General features: G+C 34.3%; 1 protein-coding gene across 1 annotated transcript in view; it reads right to left on the reverse strand.

The window, feature by feature from the left end:
• Nucleotides 1-22,464, reverse strand: part of LOC130450874 (voltage-dependent calcium channel subunit alpha-2/delta-4) — a 39,436-nt gene that overhangs the window by 10,281 nt on the left and 6,691 nt on the right. Inside the window, exons 3-19 of the mRNA XM_056789574.1 lie at nucleotides 17,046-17,156; nucleotides 16,764-16,986; nucleotides 11,970-12,101; nucleotides 9,295-9,590; nucleotides 9,129-9,239; nucleotides 8,333-8,525; nucleotides 8,140-8,276; nucleotides 6,431-6,511; nucleotides 6,298-6,378; nucleotides 6,172-6,246; nucleotides 5,991-6,110; nucleotides 5,867-5,938; nucleotides 5,559-5,700; nucleotides 3,564-3,609; nucleotides 3,234-3,421; nucleotides 2,148-2,232; nucleotides 2,004-2,042 (exon numbers count right to left, since the gene is read on the reverse strand). Of these exons, the coding sequence (XP_056645552.1) occupies nucleotides 2,004-2,042; nucleotides 2,148-2,232; nucleotides 3,234-3,421; nucleotides 3,564-3,609; nucleotides 5,559-5,700; nucleotides 5,867-5,938; nucleotides 5,991-6,110; nucleotides 6,172-6,246; nucleotides 6,298-6,378; nucleotides 6,431-6,511; nucleotides 8,140-8,276; nucleotides 8,333-8,525; nucleotides 9,129-9,239; nucleotides 9,295-9,590; nucleotides 11,970-12,101; nucleotides 16,764-16,986; nucleotides 17,046-17,156 (2,132 nt within the window). The remainder of the gene's footprint in view (nucleotides 1-2,003; nucleotides 2,043-2,147; nucleotides 2,233-3,233; nucleotides 3,422-3,563; nucleotides 3,610-5,558; nucleotides 5,701-5,866; nucleotides 5,939-5,990; nucleotides 6,111-6,171; nucleotides 6,247-6,297; nucleotides 6,379-6,430; nucleotides 6,512-8,139; nucleotides 8,277-8,332; nucleotides 8,526-9,128; nucleotides 9,240-9,294; nucleotides 9,591-11,969; nucleotides 12,102-16,763; nucleotides 16,987-17,045; nucleotides 17,157-22,464) is intronic.

The raw sequence follows: 22,464 nt of genomic DNA on the forward strand, positions 1-22,464 counted from the left end.
AATAATATACGTAAGTAATTCTACTGAAGTCTATTTTTAAAAAATTTCATTCATTACATTTAAACTGAATGAAAAAATTAATGAATGAAACAATTGATTTATTCAGTCTCGCTAATTTTAAAACATTCCTATTGATATTGAAAAATATTGATTACAACATGTTTACAAAAATATGTTGTTTTGTTTTAGTTCTCTACGTGTTATTTTTATTTACGTTTTCTTATTTAAAATAATGCCAATGTTTTGCGTCGCTTGGAATTTTCTAGATCATAATTTCTGAAAAATAAAAATATGAACACTTTTCCAATTTATTAGGAGCTTTGTGTCCGAAAACTATGGGCTCGACTCTCATGAGGTTATCAAATAGGAATAAATTGGAACAAACTTTTAAACTTTTGAGGCATCCCACAAATTATAATTTGTCATTAGTTGCAGAGTCTCTGTAATAATGGATTACCTTCTTGGATCTTTTTATGATATTCTTCATTGAGTAATATATACATATTACAGCGCAGTATATTACAGTACAGTATAAATTTAAAGCATGAAGGGCAAGGGGTTTGACCCATAAATTTCAAAAAACATTGGAAAATAAAATATGTATATACAATAATAAAACGTTATTTTTCTACTACCGTGTATAATGTACGTATTACACACACTTTCGAGTGCGTAAAACTTTAACTAAGCAGTAGTACGTAAAAAAGTATTATTAAGGTCTTCGTAGTGTAGTGGCTATAGTACATGCGTTAGGTACCAGGTTCAAGTCGCGCTGATACCATTTTTTATTTTTCTACTTAATTAATATTTCTAGCTTTAATAACACAAAATCGTCTGTTTGCGTTGTTAATTTGTTTTGAACTTGATTAAAATGTTCAAAAGATTAATAAACATATAATATATTTTATAAGAAAAGTTACCATTAAACTTGTGTATTTTGATAACATTTTCGCTAGTAGAAAAAATATTGTATGCAATCCGTGTGTAACGGACTTTTTTCGAGTCATGTGATTGTCGACAACATTCACATTCGTCGAAAAACGAGTTCTTTACACGCAATAACTATTTATTTACATTAAAGTGTGTTGGAAAAAACCAGATGACATGCAAAAATAGCATTTTTCATTTATGAATATAATTGAAAATGTGAAAAATAAGATATGTCCAACGTAATTTCAATAAAAAAAGACTAATTAACAACATTATTACGCCAAAAAATATGTGACATTGATTTTTGAAATGTATTTGATTTCTAGTTTTTTTCTGCACAGACACATCGCGTTGTCACGTTTTCATTTTTTGAAAAACGAACGAGTTGAAAAACAAGTCTTTAGAAACGTATAGGTTTTTTATATAAGAAGTAAATACGAAAATTGATTTGACTTGAAACAAACTAACAAGGTAAATTAAAATTTGAATTAATCTTCTTCAAAATTGTGTAGCTTGGAAGTTACACAATTTGTAAACAGTCCTTGAAGGTAAACTTCGTCCCCATAATTTAATATTGAATGAACTTTTTTGCGATTTATTTTTAATTTAGAACAAAACTTAATGCTCATCAAGACCGATGTTTTGTGACAGATACTGTACTAAATGGCTTTAATAGCCAAATGACAAGTAGAAGCGGGCTCAAACTTATCAATGAATCTCTTAATACTTGGGGTAATGAGATGTACTAGTTGAAATACAACCAGAATTGCTGTTATATCAATCTATTCGCTATATTTTTTATTAATTACTTATAAATACTAGAGAATATATGAATATATGCAAAATTTATCATAAAAGATTAATTAGATGTACTGCGGAATTTATCATCCTTAAGTTTACGTATGGTTTTAAAAACTACTATGGAACACGTTGCCACGTTTGATTTAATTTTTAAATCGGTTGAATCACACGTTCCAAAATAGTAAATTTTATAGGCTATCATCATTCAATCCCTCTATCTACAGTACACTCTAAGAAAATATAATGGTTCTGTCTCAAGAAAATATCTTTACCTTGTACCATACCATTGTACCATAAGGTTGCCAATAGGGCTAATGTGCAAAGAATTAATTAGTTAAACAATTATGTGGAAGTGCATAAAGAAAAATTAATATTCTTTGATACCATGCTATTTAAGTTATTTTTCTGACACTTACTGTTTGTCAGAACGCACTGGATGTTTTTCCAAACCTTCAGTTACCATTGCGTCCAAGACTAAAGACTGTAATAATGTCTTGTCACCTAAATCAAAAATACAACATAGAAATTAACGTATCAAGCAAATATTTATACTTTTTGACCGAGAATTATTTCTGTTTTACTTGCCATTCTTCTACTACGTCCTGGGTTTCAATAAATTCGACAAATACGACTTTTTACAAAAGCAGAACCTTGACAACAGGGTTAAGTCGCAAAAACATATAGTTCTCTCCTGCCAAACGTTCTCCACAGATATTCGATTCATCTAACCTCGGTCAGTGTTGTAAAATTTCTGCGATTTCCTGATATATCTATTCAGCGATACATTTTCACTTCTCTATCCTCCTCTATCTATCTCTATTTGAAAGCATTCCAACCCAAACCTAGTATTATTCCAGATTATTCCAGAGCTACCCAAAAATAAGCCCACGGCATTCCACACGCGGAAAAGCTCCATTCAAAAACATCCCAACCAACAAATCCTATTCCAGAGCTACTAAAAATAGCTCAACATCCTGCAAAGGAGTAGTCCAAAAACAAATCGAACATTAGAAAATTTCAAACCAAATCAAAACGACCAAAACCAACGAGCTTCTCTCCCTGGTTCTCTACTAAGGAGCTAGCAGCCTTTGAAGATAACACTGTTAAGTCAATTTTATAAGCAGGCATAAAAAATATCAAACTTGGTACATTGTATGAGTTTACATTTAGATGTTTTCATTGCTATCACAAACGTCACACTTGGGTTGAGTAAATAGTAAAGAATTTTTGGAAGATGTTGAAAAAATTAGCTAGAATATTAGTATCCCTATGTAATGTACCAAGTTTGGAATAACCGAAAGCAGTTTTTTACAAAATGTACTCCAAAAAGTGACCTCTCCCGCGGGAGCCTATTAAATAAAGACAAAATATGTTATTTTGAGATTCAATCTCATTTTTAATCTGTAGTTTGTGTTTGGAGTTGCTAGACACCCTATATATATAAAGTATCTTCCTATTATATATAGTTAATGTAATCTTGCAATTTCTAAAGCCATACTTACAATAGTAAGCGTCCTTGTCTTGCTTTGTTGATGTATGGTGATGTTCTCTCTGTAAGGGTGATCTGGGTCGTAAAGACATCCATTTCCAACCAGGTCTACGACTTCTCAGAAGAAAATGCAGTACTCTTTCTTCGGCAGTTTTAAACCACTGTTCTCCTGAAGTACCACTAGTATACTCGCAGTAGACCCTTAAATGAAAAATATATATTTCAGTGAAACTGCATAGTGAGTAATAGAAATCATACATCAATAAAAAAAATGTAAATTTAAGTCCTTAAAATGAAGATACGAGTATAGACTCTGCAATAGAAATAAATCGAATATACTCACCAGTCTGGATGGACTCGCCAGTTATCACCCTTAAAATAGTCACTCACTGCAAAATAATAATAAATATAATTTCAAGTATTGAATGATAACATAACATAAATAATAATATATAGGGTGTATTACATTTTACATCTTTATTGTTTTCCACTCAATTTATTAAAAAAATCATAAATCGGGGTATTTATTTCTTTTTCTCTGCAACTATTGGTTTTGGGAAAAAATTAAGAATAGAAAATAAACAAGGATTTTAAGTTATAATTTTATTTCATAAAACATCATCTTGAAAAAAGTTTTGTTGGGCATCATATTGCTATATGTTGAAATATCATTGTGAACGTGGAATTATTATATTCAAAGTAACCCTATGTTAGTATTGATGAAATTTTTAGTTCCTTAGAAAATCCATTGTTGTAAACTTTCGTAATTGCTGTACAAATTGATCAAGATGATAATGATTCTAAATTAATTACTTCTTGTGATAATAATTTAGTTAAATTAAACAAGATGTCGTTAGATGGGTAAGAGCAAGACGCCGACAATGGAGAGACCATGTAGAACGAATGGCTCCAGAACGGATTGCCAAATGGGACAAAACACAGAAACCAGACACAAGACGCCCAATCGGTAGGCCCCCAAAACGCTGGTACGATAGCTGGACATCGGCGTCACAAGAGGGCAGATGACAAACCTGACATGACCTCGTCCTACTACAAGAAGAAGAAGAAGAAGAAGAAGAAGAAGAAGAGAACTATTATTTATTTTTTAAGGGTTTTTGATATTACAGGCACTATCTAGTGATCTAGATCTGTATTCTAATATTTCATTTTCGAGGTCTCTTACAATAAATTAAAAACCAACTGTCACGTGACAACTGATCGTGGAGTTGTTGACAGTAATGGAATCAATGAATAATTATGGGACCGGAAAAAGCGTAAAAAACGTCATTTTTTGTACGAAAAATGATCCAGAGCGTGTATATTTTCTTAAAAGGAATTTAACATGTCACAATTAACATCATATCTACTTTAGTTAAAGTGGATCCTTGCTGGTAAATATCCCGAGTTCTATTTTTTGTATTATGCAAATTTCTTTAACAAAAATAAATCTTTCTTCTGGGAACTCAACTAGGATGATACCAATTATTAGAATTAATAAAAAAACTTAAATTTTCATCGTTTTTCCTCATGAAATCCATAATCGTATGAGATCGTGGAGAAAACAAATTAACAAAAATTTTTTGTAAATTCTTAAATGATGAGGGGGTATTAAATGGGTAATTATTTGATTGATATCGTTTTCCATAAAGCGAAAAATAGGAAACGACGTGTTTTTTTATTTCAACACTACCTTTAAAGATCCTGATGAGGGGGTGTCAATGAGGTGATTATTTGTTAGATATCTTTTATAATGTGGAAAAATGGAAAAACGTGTTTTTGGGCTTTAACCCTACCTTGTTCGAACTATAATGAAAGGTTATGGAGGGTGTCAATGGGTTGATTATTTGTTTCAAATTGTTTTCAACAGAGAAAAATGGGAAAAACGTGTTTTTTGGTTTAAACCCTACTTTTTTTGTACTCTAATAAAAGTCTTCATAAGGGAGTGCCAATGGGGTGATAAATTTTTGATATCGCGTTTTTTTATTTAACCTTACCTTGTTTGTTTTCTAATCAAAGGTCTTTATGACGGGGTGACAATGAGGTGATAATTTGTTTATTATTGTCTTTTTTAACGTGGAAAAATGGTAAAATCGGTTTTTTTGATTTAACACTACCTTGTTTGTACTCTAATGAAAGGTCTTGGTGACGGGGTGACCATGAGGTGATAATTTGTTTGATATTGTCTTTTATAACGTGGAAAAATAGGAAAAACCTGTTTTTTGGTTTTAACCCTATCTTGATTCTACTCTAATGGATGGTCTTAATCAAGGGGTGACAATGGGGTGGTCAAAAATGTTTGAAGGGAAACATGATCAGATGAAATTATCTTTTCTCTCACCATTCTTTTGACTATGCTTTATCTCTTGTTCGGCCAAAAGTTCATACATGCCATATCCTTCCGGAATAGCAAGGCCTAAAGAAAACGGTGTTCCCTCAATGGGATTATAAAAATATTTATTCCTCCTCGTAGTTACTCGTCTCTGAAACGAATTAATATGTGGATTAGTGATTTTGATTATTTATAGTCTATACGATCAAAAATAAAATTATTTAGAAGAAAAATTATTGTGGCTAATTGATAATAATGTGACAAGAGAAAATGTGTCTAAAAAATGATTTAACTGAATTGAAATTATTTTTATTTACCATATTGTCGTAATGGACTTTAATACCGATCTCAATTTCTCCTTCTTTTTGATTAATCATATCATGTCTGAGCTATAAAAAAAATATTAATAATGTTTGAAGCAAATAAATGTCTTATTCTCACATCTAGAAGAAGGGTATGATTTTCTCTAGGACCGTTTTCATTTTCTACTAATTCCACTTCTGTCAAATCGACAGATAAGTATTTAGGTTCCAATGTATCTTCATACAGATCATTACTCTCCTATAATTGAATTATGAGCATTGAAATAAAATAATATACTGCAACTGCATACAAAACCTACCAATGGTCGTAAATCAGGATGATATAATACGTGACCGTTGTTATTAACAATAAATGAATAACCATTCACTCCGAGCTAAAATTCAAATAAATTATTGATAATTTATATAAAAATTCTATAACTCACTTTGTATGAAGGAACCAATTTCTTAATTTGATCTATGGAAACGTCTGTACCAACTACTCCTAAAACATTTGCGACACGCACCTACAAAACATGTATAAATATCAATTTATTTCAGAATAATTTGCAAACTCACAGAATGATTCCTTCGATCAAATACTGGAGTTGTCACAGTGGTCATAAGTTGTCCACGTTTGTCATCAGAAAAACTGTCAGCCTAAAATTCAACTTCAAATTAATTAAGAACATGAAATTAAATAAATATAGAGATACCGAAATATAATGTCGTTTCTGCACAGATTGATTTGTTTGTGATTTGGGATGAAATACCAAAAGAAAATATCCGACATTACATGCTTTTTCAGTTTCGCAATGGTAGTAGCGCAACAGTTGTGTCCAAAACATTTTGCAATGCATTGCATTTACCGTAAATGCCAAGTATAGTTCTTTAACCTACACACAGGTAAACTGAGGCTCCCGGACTCCTGTCGATCAGCATTAAGGGCACCCTTAATCAATCCAAGAACATTTGCGGTAGATTGGGAAAATAAATCAAGCAGGTATTCTGATCATCCATAATTTGTTGGAAAAGAATAAATAAAGCCAACTGATCCATCAAATGTAACGTATTACTTCAACGGTATCATACATAACAGTTTTTGATCGCTTGATCACTGTATGATAATACAATACAAAACGGAAAAGGTGTTGGTACTCTTCAAACGAGCCACCAAGAAGTACTGCGAAGCAGGTTTTACTTCCCAAAAGGCATTTCTGTCTGTTTGGTGAGGTATACGCTGAATATTTATTTCGAAGTAAAGATACATTTCGATGTCACTGCGTAGTTTGCAGTGACTTTTTCAGTACTTCAGTCATCTAACATTGTGTTAGAGATATAAACACTACTGTCAATAAAGTCAGTGTTTGAGAGTTGAGAAGTCGAAGGACCTACAAAATTCAAAAGGAACTGTGCACACATTTCAAACTTGGTTGAAATATTCTTCATCTTCGTGTAACTTTCGAATCTCAGAAGATAGATTTTGAAGGATTCCTTCTTTGAGTCTTCTTCTATTCCTCTTTGAACGCAGCTAGAAACTGTGCGAATTGACCGGCATTCATAGCGCATGTTTATCTCGTGTTATCGAGGTACTACGACAACAACGGAATCAGTGGAAACTTGGCACCATTCTCAAGAAGCTTGGAAGACTTCACTACATAGTCCAGCTCGACGATCAACAAATGGAGATAAAGCGCCACATTGACCAGCTTCGGCGTTCAGTACTTCCAAAGAAGAAGGTTCGCTTTGTCCCTGAACCAGACGGAGATGATTTGCAACCTAGCTCAACTGCTCATTCTCCTCCAAACCTACATGACTTTCAACCTATTCATGATCCAGATTGTGACCGTACTCAACGGGGGAGACCTTCGAGTTCCGGCCTGAGTCAGACTCCAACACCAGAGGTTCCAGTTGCAGGGGCCGCTCCAGAGCCTCCCACTACTGATATCAGTCTATCCAACCGTCCTCATAAAGCGCCCTTTTACTTGAAAGACTATTGTTGTGACTGTCAAGGTGAAAGCAGTGTTATCGTGAAACTATAACAGTAGTAGTAGTATAACCGCGTCTGCGTGGTTTGCAGTGACTTTTTTAGTACTTCACTTTTTTTCAAGTTAACTAAAATTGTGTCAGAGATATAAACACTTCTGTCAATAAAGTCAGTGTTCATCCAATTTCACTTTTGTGTTCGTCTACACCTTAATATACATATAAGTAACTATGTAACGGGTAAGGGAAAGGGAACCTCTAACCTCTGTTCAAATTAAACAGCAAAAATAAAAGTAGCTTACTCTGCCCCCAACGTACGCAGGTGTCCAATATATAGGGTGATCATATTGGTACATAACCATTGGTCTGGCCATTACTTCTATATAATGCAAAACTTTTTCTTTTATTTCATCATAATGTTGTATTCGAGTATAGTACCCTGAAATTCGTAGAATTAAATATGTTTGTATATTTTTTTATGTGAATTATTGATACCTTTATGTGCGCATGCCATCCAATGCATTTGACTTGCACTGCTAGAATCTTTTCCGATTAGATACGTGAATACTCGCACTGGACTATGGGGGAAATTGTACAACTTAAAAATATCTTTGTAATATGATGGAGGACCGTCTGTGATCAACATTATTGCCTGATTGCATTGGCACCCTTGACCTGATCGGTTATACTGGAATGAAGAATAAAAAATTAGAAAGGAAACGCGAGAATATAAATAGTTGGTAACTATCAAAATACAACAGTCAACCAAATAAACATGAAAAAATATAAAAATAGAATAAATCAAATATTAAAAACGGGAATTAATTCTAATCACATTTGAAACGAAGCCTTCGCCATTCTTATAAAGTGACAAAATGGTCGAAGGCAGATCTTGATCAAAATTTTTTACGAGAATTATGCTCACTGAATACAATCAAAAAGAGGAAGAGTTTTGATTGACATATAATCTTTGTTCATAAAGAAAAAAATCTGCAGCCCTAATTTCTCAAAAAATGTAGAATATAGACCACATGAGTTGACACAAAACAGCTGCAAGATATCAGGAGCTAGAAAGAGGGTATAAGTTGATACAAGCACTACGAAGTAAAAACCACCCAACATTTTAAAAATTGAATTATTCCCGTTCCCAACGTTTTCTTTTTCCATGACATTTTCACACATTAGACGCTTTTTGATGAAAAAATATAAAATAAAAAAAAATGTAATAAAGCAATAAAGCTAAAGGAACTATGATAAATTGATACTTTTAAAAAATATATACTATTCCTACCTTTTGAAGAATTTCAAATGCAGTTATTAAAGCCGAAGTAAAATTGGCAATATTTTCTGGCTTCAGCGCAGTTAAAGAGTCTTTTAAATACTTAACATTTTCATTGTTTGCCTGCAAAGTAAAAAATATGATTTAATCAAATATTTTTAAATAAAACGGTACAAACCTGAGCCAATTGATCCTTAAAACAAGGTACTGTTTCTTGCGTAGAATCAGAAAATGCGAAAATATTTACAAAATCGTTATCTGATAACGTTTCTAAGATAGCTTCTGCAGTAGCTCTCGCCAAATTAGCTCTATGTCCAGTCATAGATCCAGAATTATCAACTAATATAACTAAATCTTTAGGAGAAGTTGCGGCGTTCACATACCAAGCAGTTGACCGAAAATCATACACATTTCTATCACCTCTCGGCCTTTGCCAGACATTAGAAATTGTATCATCTGGAGGCCAAGCAATTCCTAAAATGACACGGTTATAATATTGATAAAATATAAAACAACAAAGATATATAAAGACAGAACAGACGATTTTTTAGAGGAATTCCCATACTATATTTGGATTGTTGGTAAAATCAACAAGATTTCAGCATTTGAGATTTACTGAAACAATTAAACATGGTGTCAATTTGACACACACACAATAATATGCAAAGCTACGTTGCACTTATGAGGCTTGTACCAAAAGTAAGGTTCCCAATAAGGTTCAGCCTCGAAAGAAGGTGTTAAGCTAAATTCGACAACAGTACCGTACGCAGCGATTCGTATACTCCCAAGTTAGCCCGTCTATCGCGATTCGCTACCTTGTTGAGTGTTCGCTTGGCAGCTGTCAGAGATCGCCGCTCCTACCAAGTACGAGGTCCGAGCATGAATCATCAGCAAATAACTGCGGCTTATGGTGAAGATTGCATGTGCGCGAAGTACATCCGCGAATGGTGCAGGGCTTTTTCTTAGGGTCGCACAGAAGTTCACCATGAAGAACAAAGTGGAATACTGTCAGCTTCAGATTGTCCAGAAGATCGCAGGGTCACTGTCCGTGAATTTATTGAACGCATTCCTAAAGCTTCCCATAGTACAATTGATAGAAATAACTTTGGATTACGCAAGGTGGGTGCTCGTTGGGACCCCAAATACTGACTGACGGACACAATTAGCAACGATTTTTCTGTGTTCGCAAGTTTCTTCAGCAATATGACGGGAGGGACAACAAGGAGAAGTTTTTGGACTCTATCGTCACAGAAGATGAAACGAGGATGGTTCACTACACCCCCGAATTAAAATAATCTAGTCAGTGGCGTCTCTTTAGTTTATCACCACCAAAGAAATCCAAACAAATCCAGTCGCAGTGTTTTGGTATCGGAAGGGGGTACTACTCATCGATTTTATGCAACCTGGGACGACAATAAACTATGTTATACCTCATCCCTCGTTCCCTGCAGACTTAGTACCCAGTCAGGAGTAACAGTGAAGTCCGAGTAGAAGTCACAATGTTTGCAGGAGACTTCTACATACAAAAACTAGCACAGTTTTCCAAAGTTTTTCAGAAAAAATATCGAAAAATGGACAGCGTAATCTTTTCAACGATGCAAGAACAAAATAAATAAACGATGTTTTCTATATATGAAACAAACTTGTTTTATTGAATTTTCGAAATTCTTTTCTGATGTGATAGAGTTTGCTCTCAAATTTCCCTCTAATATTTCAAGAGCCTAAATTACTGTACACGTAGCCGTTACGCTTCTAAATTTCGAAGTCGTGGAATAAATCTAAAGACACTAATGCTGGCCATTCTAATAAAAAGATATTTCGAGGCCGTAGAATGAATTTAGAGCTTCCAAAATAATGTCTCTGCTAAAAATGGTGGAATATGTGGTAGTTGAATGATTAAGATTTTAAAGTGAGGTAGCTCTAACTATGGTTCCTTTCTTTATAGAGACCAAATAAGTCAAATAGACACCTTGTGTTGGATTACTGACGTTTTATTGCCTAATGTCTTGAAAACGAGTATCTAAATATAAAAAGTTTAACTTGTCATTTGATTAGCTTCGTTTCTTCATAAACAAAAATTGTTGTGATCACCCTTCTTATAATGTTTTTAGAAAGCCCTTATAGAAGAAATAAGCAATAGCTTTTTCACGGAAAAATCGATATTATTTCACTGCCAATTGTTTCCTCAATGGAAGAGCAATGAATATTATAAAAATGGTTGGCATTTAACGGAATTTGAAAATAATTAAGTGTTTATTACTGTTTACTACACAGGCTCTTCTTCTCACAAATACAAAATATTTTAAGGAGGCTTTTATATGTCTACACATCGGAGCCATAACAATTTAACTTCGATAATGGAAATTTGTAGTAGTAACGTGAAAAGCTCTTTACATCAATTCACATAAAGGCTTTTCAAATTGTTGTTAATACGTTGCAACGTTGTATTTACTTTACAATTACGTACGGAGTCTACATTTTCCTTCTTCTTGTACTTGTTTCCAAGTTTGATAACGTAGGAAATAGCACATTGAAATCAATAGTTTCCTTCACTAAAAGTAATGAAAACTTCGAAACTCGGTTTGCGTCTGTTTATTATTATTATTATTCTCCAATTCTGCATGGAACATGATGAAACTATTTTGATAATTATTAAGTTTTGAAATTGTGAGTTGGGTATTGGTTTTATCATATTTAGTCAATTAGATTGAACATGAAAAGTGTGGGATTGGGACTACCCATAATTAACAGCAGTGCTTTATAATGATTAGAGAGCAATTCATTTACGAATTCCAACGTAAGTAAATAATTTCTACGCATGCATGTAAAGAATACACTAATTGGATGCTTTACCTGGATATCTTCGTAAAAAACCACTTGAGCTTCCAAAAAACTGCCACGATAAAGAAGGATCCCCTTCATAATTATTAATAAACAAAGGATCTAAATTTTCTGACCATTGTATTGCGTTCATAACATCAGGGTCTGGAAATATTGAATTTTTTTGTAAAAATATCAAATTCAGATCCATCAAAGTAGAACAATAATGAAATTTTCATAGTAATCTTAGGAAAAGGAGACAAATCGGATTGGAGAAAGGAAAACGATAACGGGCTATCATCGTGAACAAATATCTGACCAAAAAACTAAAAATTTGACAAATATATCGCGATTTATTAACCGAGTTTTGGCTGTATTGCTCTCGAAAGTACTATAAAAACAGATAAAACAAGAACCAAAATAATAAGTAAATAAATCTGGGTGAAAAAGGAAAGGGGATAGATTCAGCATCAAAACAGAAGATAGATCGAATAAAAAATGTGTATGAGTATGATAGGCCACCCCACGACGATCATCATGAAACTCTAGACATAGACTATTGATATTTGGAGAAATCGATCTATTTGATGCGGAAACATCTACTTCCGGAGATACGGGAAGTGGCAATTATCTCAGGAAGGCTAACAGATATCGAACCATAGATAACTTTGTTCGATAGATCTCATTATTATCTATCTGTGTGTAAGACGTCATGATGATTGACGCATACGCAGAAGAGTTTCTGTGAAAAAAATATGCAAAAACCTTGGCCATAGAATAAAATATGATTTTTTCGCTACTTTGCTCTTGATTCGCTTTTATTACGCCAAGTTTAAGTAAACAATGAGCAGTTGAGAGATTTTGTTTTCTACTTAGTAGAAATGCTGCCAAAGCTGTTTTAATACTGAAAATATCTTGCAACAATGACGCTATGGTAAAATTTCAAATGCACGAGTGGTTTGTTCAGCTTAAAAATGGCCACATATCAATTGATGACAAACCTCACTATTCAGTTATCCGAATTGACATAAATGCTGAAAAAATTCGAGATCTTGTGCTCACAGATCGTCGAGGGATAATTGATCAAATTTATGTATTTAGTGGATTATCTTGAAGTTTCTGATTATCTTGAAGTTTCTGATTTACAATCAGAAAGAAGTTAAAACGTGTTATATTTTGATATAACAGTCTGAGCCTGGTCTAATTCTTCGGCAATAAATTGTTCAAACTTCCATCATGAGATGGTGCATGAAAAGACGCTGACTCTACAGCAGTGAAGAGGCCAAGAAAAAAAGAAAAGGAGCTGTCAGCCTACAGATGAGTATGAAAAATGTTTCTGGAAGTGGAAGCACCCATGGGACTAATGAATTAGTTGGAATGGAGAGTATTGTGAAGATAAGAAGATAACGTTGTTTTGTGAAAAATTTTAACTAAATAATTCCGGTTATTTTGGTATCACCCCTCGTATATTAAATATAATGTAATTACACAATCAATGTGTGTTAGTTAATAAGAGAGGTACGAAAAATAAATTCCATAATTTAGAAACTTCATTGAATTAGTAAGAATGATTCATGCGTATAGCGTTTGAAGTGAAGTCAAAGAAATTTAGGCCAAGTAACAGGGAAGTTGTTAACACATAAATCAATTCTGAAAGCCGCATGTGCCATCAGAAGAAAGGTACTTCATATTTTATTTGTGTAATGTTTTGGATACATTTTATTAAATTTAAACCGAAAGATCAAATTCTTATTATAAGTCTACTCATAACATAAAAAATAGGCACTTCAATCATAAATAAAATCTATCGCCTTCGCTCGACCTGATCGGATAATAAATATAAGGCAGAGAAAGTTTAAAAAAACGGGAAAATTTTATGATTCATCCAAATAATCAATATTTCCGGTAACTTTATCTATCATAATCGTGTCTTGGGGCAGAATTATTGACCTCTACGGTCTTTATACGTTTATAAAAAAATACTAAAACATGATATGCAACGCAAAAGCACAAGACGTATTTGATTTTTCAATGAACTTTTGCGAAATATTATTAAAAAGATAATTGTATCAATAGTGGGGTAAATGAACTATAACCAAATCATAAGGTTGTATACTAAATACGAGGATGGTCCAAGACGTACCTGACATGACCTAGAGATGGCGGTACTGTTTGAAAAATACCACTGTATTAGAAAGTACACAATCTTTAGAGTATATGTTCCAAGTTTGAAGACGCCACGTAGTTTAGTATTTATTTGGCAGCCATTAATAGTGTATGTTTTCAGTAAACTTGTAAACAAAGAAAAAATTGGTCAACGTGATGTGATATAAAACTTTTATTTGAGCCAATGTAAAAGCTGAACTATTTTCTACTCTGGATGAGACTGATCCACTGTTATCAACAGTAAAATAATGGGTAACAGTGTTTAAACGAGGCCGTACGACTTACGAATACCAGCATCGCAGTGGTCGACTAAATGAGGTGACGACTCTAGAAATGTTGAAGAAAATAAAATAAGCGGTACTGGCTGATCGTCGACTAAAATTGCGCAAGCTAGTCATTTCAAAAAGTGCGGTACATCGCATATTAACTGAAAGTTTGGGCATGAGAAAGACGTGCACAAGATGAGTGTCCCGTGCTCACAAGAGAACAAAAACAGCGTCGTGAAGATGTTTACATCGAATGTTTGGCCCATGAATGAAACGTGAATCCATCATTTCACACTCGAAACCAAAGAACAATCAAAACTATAGCCTGAAAAGGCTCCAAAGAAGGCAAATACTGTTCCATCTGTAGACAAAGTCATGGCGTCGATTTTTTAGATGCGCGTGAGATAATTTTCATCGACAATCTTGAAAAACAAAAAACTATCAACGGCAAGAATTACGCGAACTTATTGCAACATTTGAGCGACGAAATCAAGCAAAAATGCTCGCATTTGGCTGATAAGAAAGTGTTATTTCACCAAGACAATCCACCAGCTCACACTCGTCATTGCAATGGCCAAAATTAACGAATTAAAGTTTATATTTCTACCCTATTCGTCAGATTTAGCCCATTTGGATTATTTACTTTTCTCAGACATGAAAAAATGGTTCGGTGGCCAAAGATTTTCCAACAATGAAGAGTTGATGTCGGCAGATTATGGTTATTTTGAGGGTAGAGATTAAAAAATAGCGAATCAAGTGAAACCTCGTGTGTTGATTCAATAACATCACCAAGGAAAAGATGGTACGCAGAGGTGATGGAAGACCTAAAAAAGTGAGAAGGATTCAGGACTGGAAAATGAAAGCAAAAAATAGGAAAGGCTGAAAGGGAATCACTTCCATGCTAAGGGCCTAAAAGGCCTGCGTGAAGCACCTATATATTAAACTTTATTATCCACAATTCTTATCATACTTTTTCTAATGTTTGCTTTATTACAATAATCAAGTTTGGAAAATAAATAATTACCATTATAATCCGAATTGTATACCCCTACATGCAGTTTAACATCATCTAAATTTGTTATAGTATTATCAAGAGAGAAACTAGTATTGGTTATTCTAGTCCAAGGACTCTTCCACAGAACATGAGACGGTCTAGTTAACCAAATATGTCAGACTGTCTTCTGACGTCACAAATTACACGGCAAAATGTAAAATGAAAACAAATAACATAATAATAAATAATGTATTTGCTTTCTTGTAAACATCACTTAATAAGATGATTAGAATGTGAGTAACTAAAAAAAATATAAGCACAAAATGAAAAACGGTTCCAAAAAATTGAAGGGAAGGAATATATCAACTCAAAAGATTAAAGAAATATTACACGGATGTAACGTTACCATGGTTCTTGGTTAATATCACCAAGATATAATCTTTCTTAGGATGGCGACATGCTTGCTTTTTGACCTCACAAAATTGTGGATTGTGTGGGATTAATGAAAGATTCTAGTCGGCATAGGATCCAAATATCTGAGATCATATGCACGAAAAAATGTTTCTCAAAATCTTTATCATTAGCATCAGTTATTCGCTACATACTTCGGCATTGATAACTCGACCATCTGGATTGATTTCGAAGTACACTAAACCTCCATAATTCCACCATAAGCAACTAGTTTTTCCACTCGAATCGACCTCCGGGCGACGGATTCTGATAATTGTCTTTTGTCTAACCACTAATTTTCCATGTTCAGATTGTTTAGATAAATACATTTTTCATCGGAAGTAGCAATGCAATTATCTTTTGGCAGGACAAGGAGCTGTTAACACAACTTTACTCGCTTGAATCTCGATTAAATAGTATAGCAAGATTTGATAACTTTTATAGATCATACCTAATGATTTTAAATGGTGATGTATGGTGTCTTTAGAAGGTCCAAAGGTGTAATATCTTACGCAGATAGACGACCTGGACGCGAACGATTTTCAAGCATCAAAGCTCCACTATCAAAAAATACAATCAACCCTGTACTATTCGTTCTTTATCCTTCCCTTAAATTTCATATATTTGCCTTGCTGACACAGCTGCTTTAAGCTTATGTTTCCAATAATGTCTTAACAATACACGAATTTCATATTTATCGCACTCCATACTACTTATTTTGAAAACGTACTGCATCGTCATAAACAGAGAGAGATTTATTAAAAGAAATTGAAGCAATTGTACTCTTCCTATAATTAGAGACTACTCTCAACAAGTTTAAATTCAAGTGTAGGAGTTTTCACAAATGAGGTAACATTTGGCCTCATTATCTTCATTCCAACTGAAACTTATTGAAATATCTATAAACCGTACTTTATCATAATTGTAAATAATATTTTTCATTCAACTTACCAGAATCTGAAATACTGTTAGGCATAAGTATTGAACTAAGACTAGTATTAACAGGAAGATGATCAAAATGAGCATTTGGGGTGAGTATCATTTCTCTGGTACCCTCGGCTGGTTTGCCATCATCACCGAATGCGTTCAGTCTTTTAGCGTTATAAAATCGAAATGGTTGACCATTATCTGAGCGAGGAGTAAGAGCTGCTTGTTCGGCTGAATCCATTATTCTCTGAAAGTTACATAAAAGTATTTCTCAATTCAAAAATGATAATTCCAAGGAATACCTACCATTACTGCACTCATTTTGAAATCCATCATATTTTTAACTTCCATTGCCATTTCTCTTATCAATATGAGCCCATCTTTTCTTATGACGTTTATCTCAAGATCGTGGTATTCCTAAAAAGTATATTGTTCAATGATATTTATGTTATAAGAATTATACGATCAATATGGTTTAGCCATGGATATTATCAAAAGAAGCGACAAAGACTTTCTTTAGTTGAATTCGCTTTATGTCCTGCATCTATTTTTATATTGAAAAACGTATGTCTCGCAAAGATAATCGTGCAATTAGATTTGACTCAATCGCAAGTCAGTGATAGACAAACTGAACACAAAATTTTATTTTTCCTAGTAAAATCTTCTCGGTTGACAAAAAACAAGAATTCCACCTGAAAATGGACATGCAATAAAGTGATTAAGCTGTTCAAGCGGTCACCCTATTGCGACGAGATCAGATTCAGCGAGAAGTAGCCAGTACGCTGAACATGAGTCAGTTTGCTGTTTCCAGAGTTTACCGTCGTTACCAAGAGAATGGTAACTTTCATCGAAAACGCGCGTCCGGAAAAAAAACACATTCGAGAGAGATGACCAATCCGTTGTCAGCACATCGCTGAGAAATTGGGTATTTAAGTCCAACCTAAGCTCAAAGAAACGCGAGGAGTGTTTGTGAGTGGCTGGACAGTCAACAGAATACTCAAGGCAACTACTCTTGAGCCGAAGAGACCAGCTGTCCCGAAATTAACCTTAGCCCACCGATTTGCCAGAGAACCTGTTAATTGAACTGACGGGGCTCCGTCCTCTTCTCAGACGAAAGCAGAGTGTGCTGCATGGAAGCGATAGAAGAGGACGAGTCTACAGAAGACCTGGAGGAAAATCCGAGCAGTGCTGCATAAAAGAAAACGTGACTTTTGCGGGAGGTTCCTGGATGATTTGAGCGGACATTTCAATGGAAGCTAAACAGAGTTCGTTTTTATTTAAACTGGCGGTGGAGCGAGGGGATTAACGGCGATCCGATACATAGAAAAATTTTTATGGGATCACGTCGCTCTCTACTCAAGTTTCATCGGCGAAAACTTCATCCTATCACAGAGCAATTCCCGTGTACATAGTACAGTATGTCAGTATTTACATGATAACTAAATTGCCGCTATAGATTAGACCGGTTCAAGCTAGAAGCCCTCACAAGCCACGAAATCAAACCATAAAAAACCGATTGGAAGATGTTATTAGTGCTGAGGGAGCGAACACTAAATTTGGATAGGTTCATTTCAAATCAATCATAATTCTGACGAATTTATGCTTGTATTTCATTTACTGTTGATTATAACCGTTTTTAATTGTTTCAGATTCTTTGTCGTTTGATATTTTTTCTTCGTGAAAAAAATAACAACATAGACCATTATAAAGCTATTAACACTAATGGCTTTGAGATGCTAAAATCAGAAAAAGAATTGAAGCTACGGTTTTTTTGCTAGACACTTTTGACCGCATAATAAATCAGATGGAAAATCACTTTTTTTAAAAAAATTATTTTTTAAATATATTTATACATAATGTGAATGTTATGATAAAAGAGAAGTTCTATAGTGTCGTCAGCTTTTTGGGTATGGGGTTTTGGAAACTGGGTGCCATAATTTACGACTTGAGTCGATTTTTTTGCTCACCAGTCTAGTATAGTGCAATGTTATTCAGGTAGTTCAATAGATAAAGAAGTTTCATAATTATTTCTCATTAAGGAGCTCTGTAGTATACCTCTACACCAAGGGGCTCTAGAAGCAATGAAGAGAATCTACCGACGAAGGCTTCTCCAGATATTGATTTTGAAGTTTGAAGCGCCAAAACCCGAGACCGTGAGTGAACTAGTCGAACTAGCCAATGAGTTAACTGTTGAAGATCAAGTTAACAGCGAAGACAAACGTGATTGGTGCAATCAAGATGTTCAGATGGAGATTACTGACGAGGAAATAATCGATTTGGTAATGGGCGTAATAACTCCCAAAATGTCACGGGCTGAAGGCGATCGACGCTGCTCTTCATAGTGCAACAAGAAGAGTGTACGCCACACGACATCTTTGTTTCTACAGCGTTGGTGCAGCAACTGAACATAACCTTCATATTATCCGAGTTTTCCCGTATCCGAGGAGTCCCATTCCAAATTACCTCGGATAATCGGGAGTCTACTGTAGTAGAAAATTTAATATGACCTATTTATATATCGGAAACTTCGCTTTGGGATACAGTGTTTTTTAATGATTTTTAGAGAATAACGATATAAGTGTGGAAATTTAAAAATAATTTGAGAGCCTGTGTTAACATGACCCTGTATTTCAAAATATGCTATAATTCTCTCGTATCCCATTTGATAACTGACTTCTTCGCAGTACTGCCGCACCTTGTATGTAAGGATCCTACCTTAAAAAAATTTTTTTTCCCAAGTATTTTCCTACGATGAAGAAAGTACATACCATACATGATTTTTTTTCATGTAAGGATGATATTACCCAACAATATTCTCATAATTATGCACAAAATTTTTGACGAGATAGCTACTTATACAATTGTTCTATTGTTTTCTTTTTAATCTAATATAAGTTGGATAACAGTTTTGATCTATTTCACTGATATTCCGGCTTAAAACAATGTTCACGAAATATGTGAGAAGAAACTAGTAGTTTACTTCAGTAGCATATTTAAGTTACTTTCACGCAAAATTACGTGTTTTTATGGTATAGTATTTGATAAAATATGCATAATATGAGTATTTACAATTTGTATTGCGTAACAAACATCGCATTCGGTGAAAAATAAAATAATATACACTCATAATTACAATTCCACTATAGTTGTAATCCAGTTTGAGAAATTAGTACCAAAGCCACCACTGAACTTCCCTCACAGTTTAAAGCGCACCTACGGAAGTTTCTAAAATGTTTTACGCTTCAAATAGACCGTCCTGAGTGTTTCGAATATTCCCATGCATTTGGACCATTTCACTGTGGTTCGGTTCTAAGATCGATTTTCAATTCATGTGTCGTTAGCTCGCTCTAGTACTCACAATTGGGATACTACTAGAGCATATGAATAGGATTACAATCAAATTGTTTCTTACTCCCCGACACGCTAACTCCGTTATTCATAAGCAAATGGCGAGTTAGAGATCGGGAACAGCTGTAAAGAAGCCGAAGGACAACTGGGTCAGATCTTTTCGTACAGAAGAAGAAGAAAAAACACATTACAACGACCAGACAACAGCGAAGACAAGTGTACGTAGTTACCAGGCTAATCTTTAACAAAAAAAGACCTCCCGAATCTTCCATAGAACTTAAGAGAGAAGAAGGAGACTACTCGCGAAACCGCGACGCGAAATACAATGAGGACCTGTCGGAATGACAGGGGATTTATCCAGGAGTAGATGCTTAGCGCGAAGGTCTTTCTCACGCGCGCGTGTCGGTGTTACTTTTCGGCATCGAAAGTGAATGCATTAAAACAAACCGTGATAACCTAATCACTATTGCTCATTGTGTTATCTTTTCTACCCGTTTTTCTAAAAATAAGTTGTTTGTTACCTGTTGTTTTGCTATGGACGTTCAAGTTAAAAGTATTTACCATCTTCAATATATATTTATTATTGTTTTTATTTAAATATATTTTACTAAATACGGTGCTACGTCAGTGCAATTAATACATATTTTTTAACGAATTTCTTGGCTTAAATAGTTATATATCAAAATGACATTTCAAGTCTCTACTTTTAAACAAAAACAAAGTTATCTACGATCAACTGCAAACACTCGTGGCACAAAGGGTCTACGATAAGATCCGTTCATTAATTATTTTTTTTTATAGACTTAAATCGAAATTGTGTTTGGTTTTGAATTTTGTTCTCAAGTGTTGTTTTACAAGAATGCTTGTACTTTATACTTAGCTGTTTATTCAAAAATCTAGAACCGAAAATGAGCGACGTCATCACATCTCTGACACAATTTGCTGTCAGATATGGAAAATCGCATAATTAGCGACTTAAAAAATAGGATAACTAATTTTAGTAAATATTGGCTACCTATTGGTAGCAAGTTCAGCCGACAGACATTATATAGCCTTCAACAAGTGTTCTGAGTGGACTGTAGCAAATGACTAAGGTAGATGGTTCTAACCAAATCTAACCTAACACTACTTATGTGGAATTCAACACTAACGAAGTATTATATTTGATAAATGAGGTCAAATTGACAAAACACCAATATCTTTTACTAAAAAAGTAAATAATTTCACAATTACCAAATTCTTTGCCCTCTTATCATAAAGTGTCGGAGGCCAAGAAACAGTGTTATCCACTAGAGAAAAGTGTCACGGAATCATCCGCCGAAGTAATGTTAAAATCGTTGCTACTTCCCCAATAAAAAAATTTCATAAAAATGTACTTGGTTCTGTTGAGTGCGAGACTGCACGCCTAGAGGGCGCCCTAGACGTGTGGAGTAAAAACGAACTTGTTTATTTCTCGTGTCGAAAACCATATGTAACGAAAAACAGGAGCAACGTATCAATCTCAAATTTCTCGTTAAATTAAAAAAAAAACTCCAACTGAGTGCTATACATTCTCGCAAGCGGCCTATGGGGACATCTCGTGCGCGTGTTTTTGAGTGAGCACTTTAGTGAGGGCCGAGAGAGGACTGAAGATGACCAGCGCCCAGGTCGCCCTGTGACTGTTTCAACTCTGTAAACAGTGACCAAAATCAACCAAATTATGCGTGCAGATCGTCGAATGAGCATCCGGATGATTGCCGAGGCTGTAAACGCCGATAAAGAAACGGTTAGAAAAATTTTACGCGAGGCAAAAGTCTGTGCGAATTTGGTGCCAAAAAATCTGACTCCCGACCAAAAGCTCTTGCGTCAACGGCTCTGCTCAGATTTCCTTCAAAAGTTATATCTGTTTCGAAAGGGACCCGATTTGAGTCGATGGAAGCGATAAAGCAAAAAACGGCAGAGCTCGTAAAGTCCCTCACCAAATAAGACTTCCAGCACTGCTTCGATCAATGGAAATTACGTATGGAAAGATGTGTGGCGAGGAGATGGAAGTATATTGAAGGGGAGCATTCGAATGTAGAATAATTTTTATAATAAAACTCTTGTTCTTAACCAGACTCGTTACTTAATAGTCAGATCTCGTAAATATGTGTTTTACTGGCTATTAGCTGAGGATTATGACTGCCTTTCTTAGATATCTGAACCAAGGTGTAGTTGATTCTTCTCTTGATTTTTTATATATTGCCAAAAATCTTTTCGTTTCCTTCAATAATTATATATTGTTTTACCGCACTTATTGAAAAAATAATAATTTCAATGGTCTTTTTGTTATTACTTTGAGGATAAAGTCATTTACCGATTCTCTCTCAAAAAACAGATCAACAGCAACTTTACTTCA

Source organism: Diorhabda sublineata, chromosome X, assembly GCF_026230105.1.
Source record: "Diorhabda sublineata isolate icDioSubl1.1 chromosome X, icDioSubl1.1, whole genome shotgun sequence".
In the NCBI taxonomy this organism is placed as follows: domain Eukaryota; kingdom Metazoa; phylum Arthropoda; class Insecta; order Coleoptera; family Chrysomelidae; genus Diorhabda; species Diorhabda sublineata.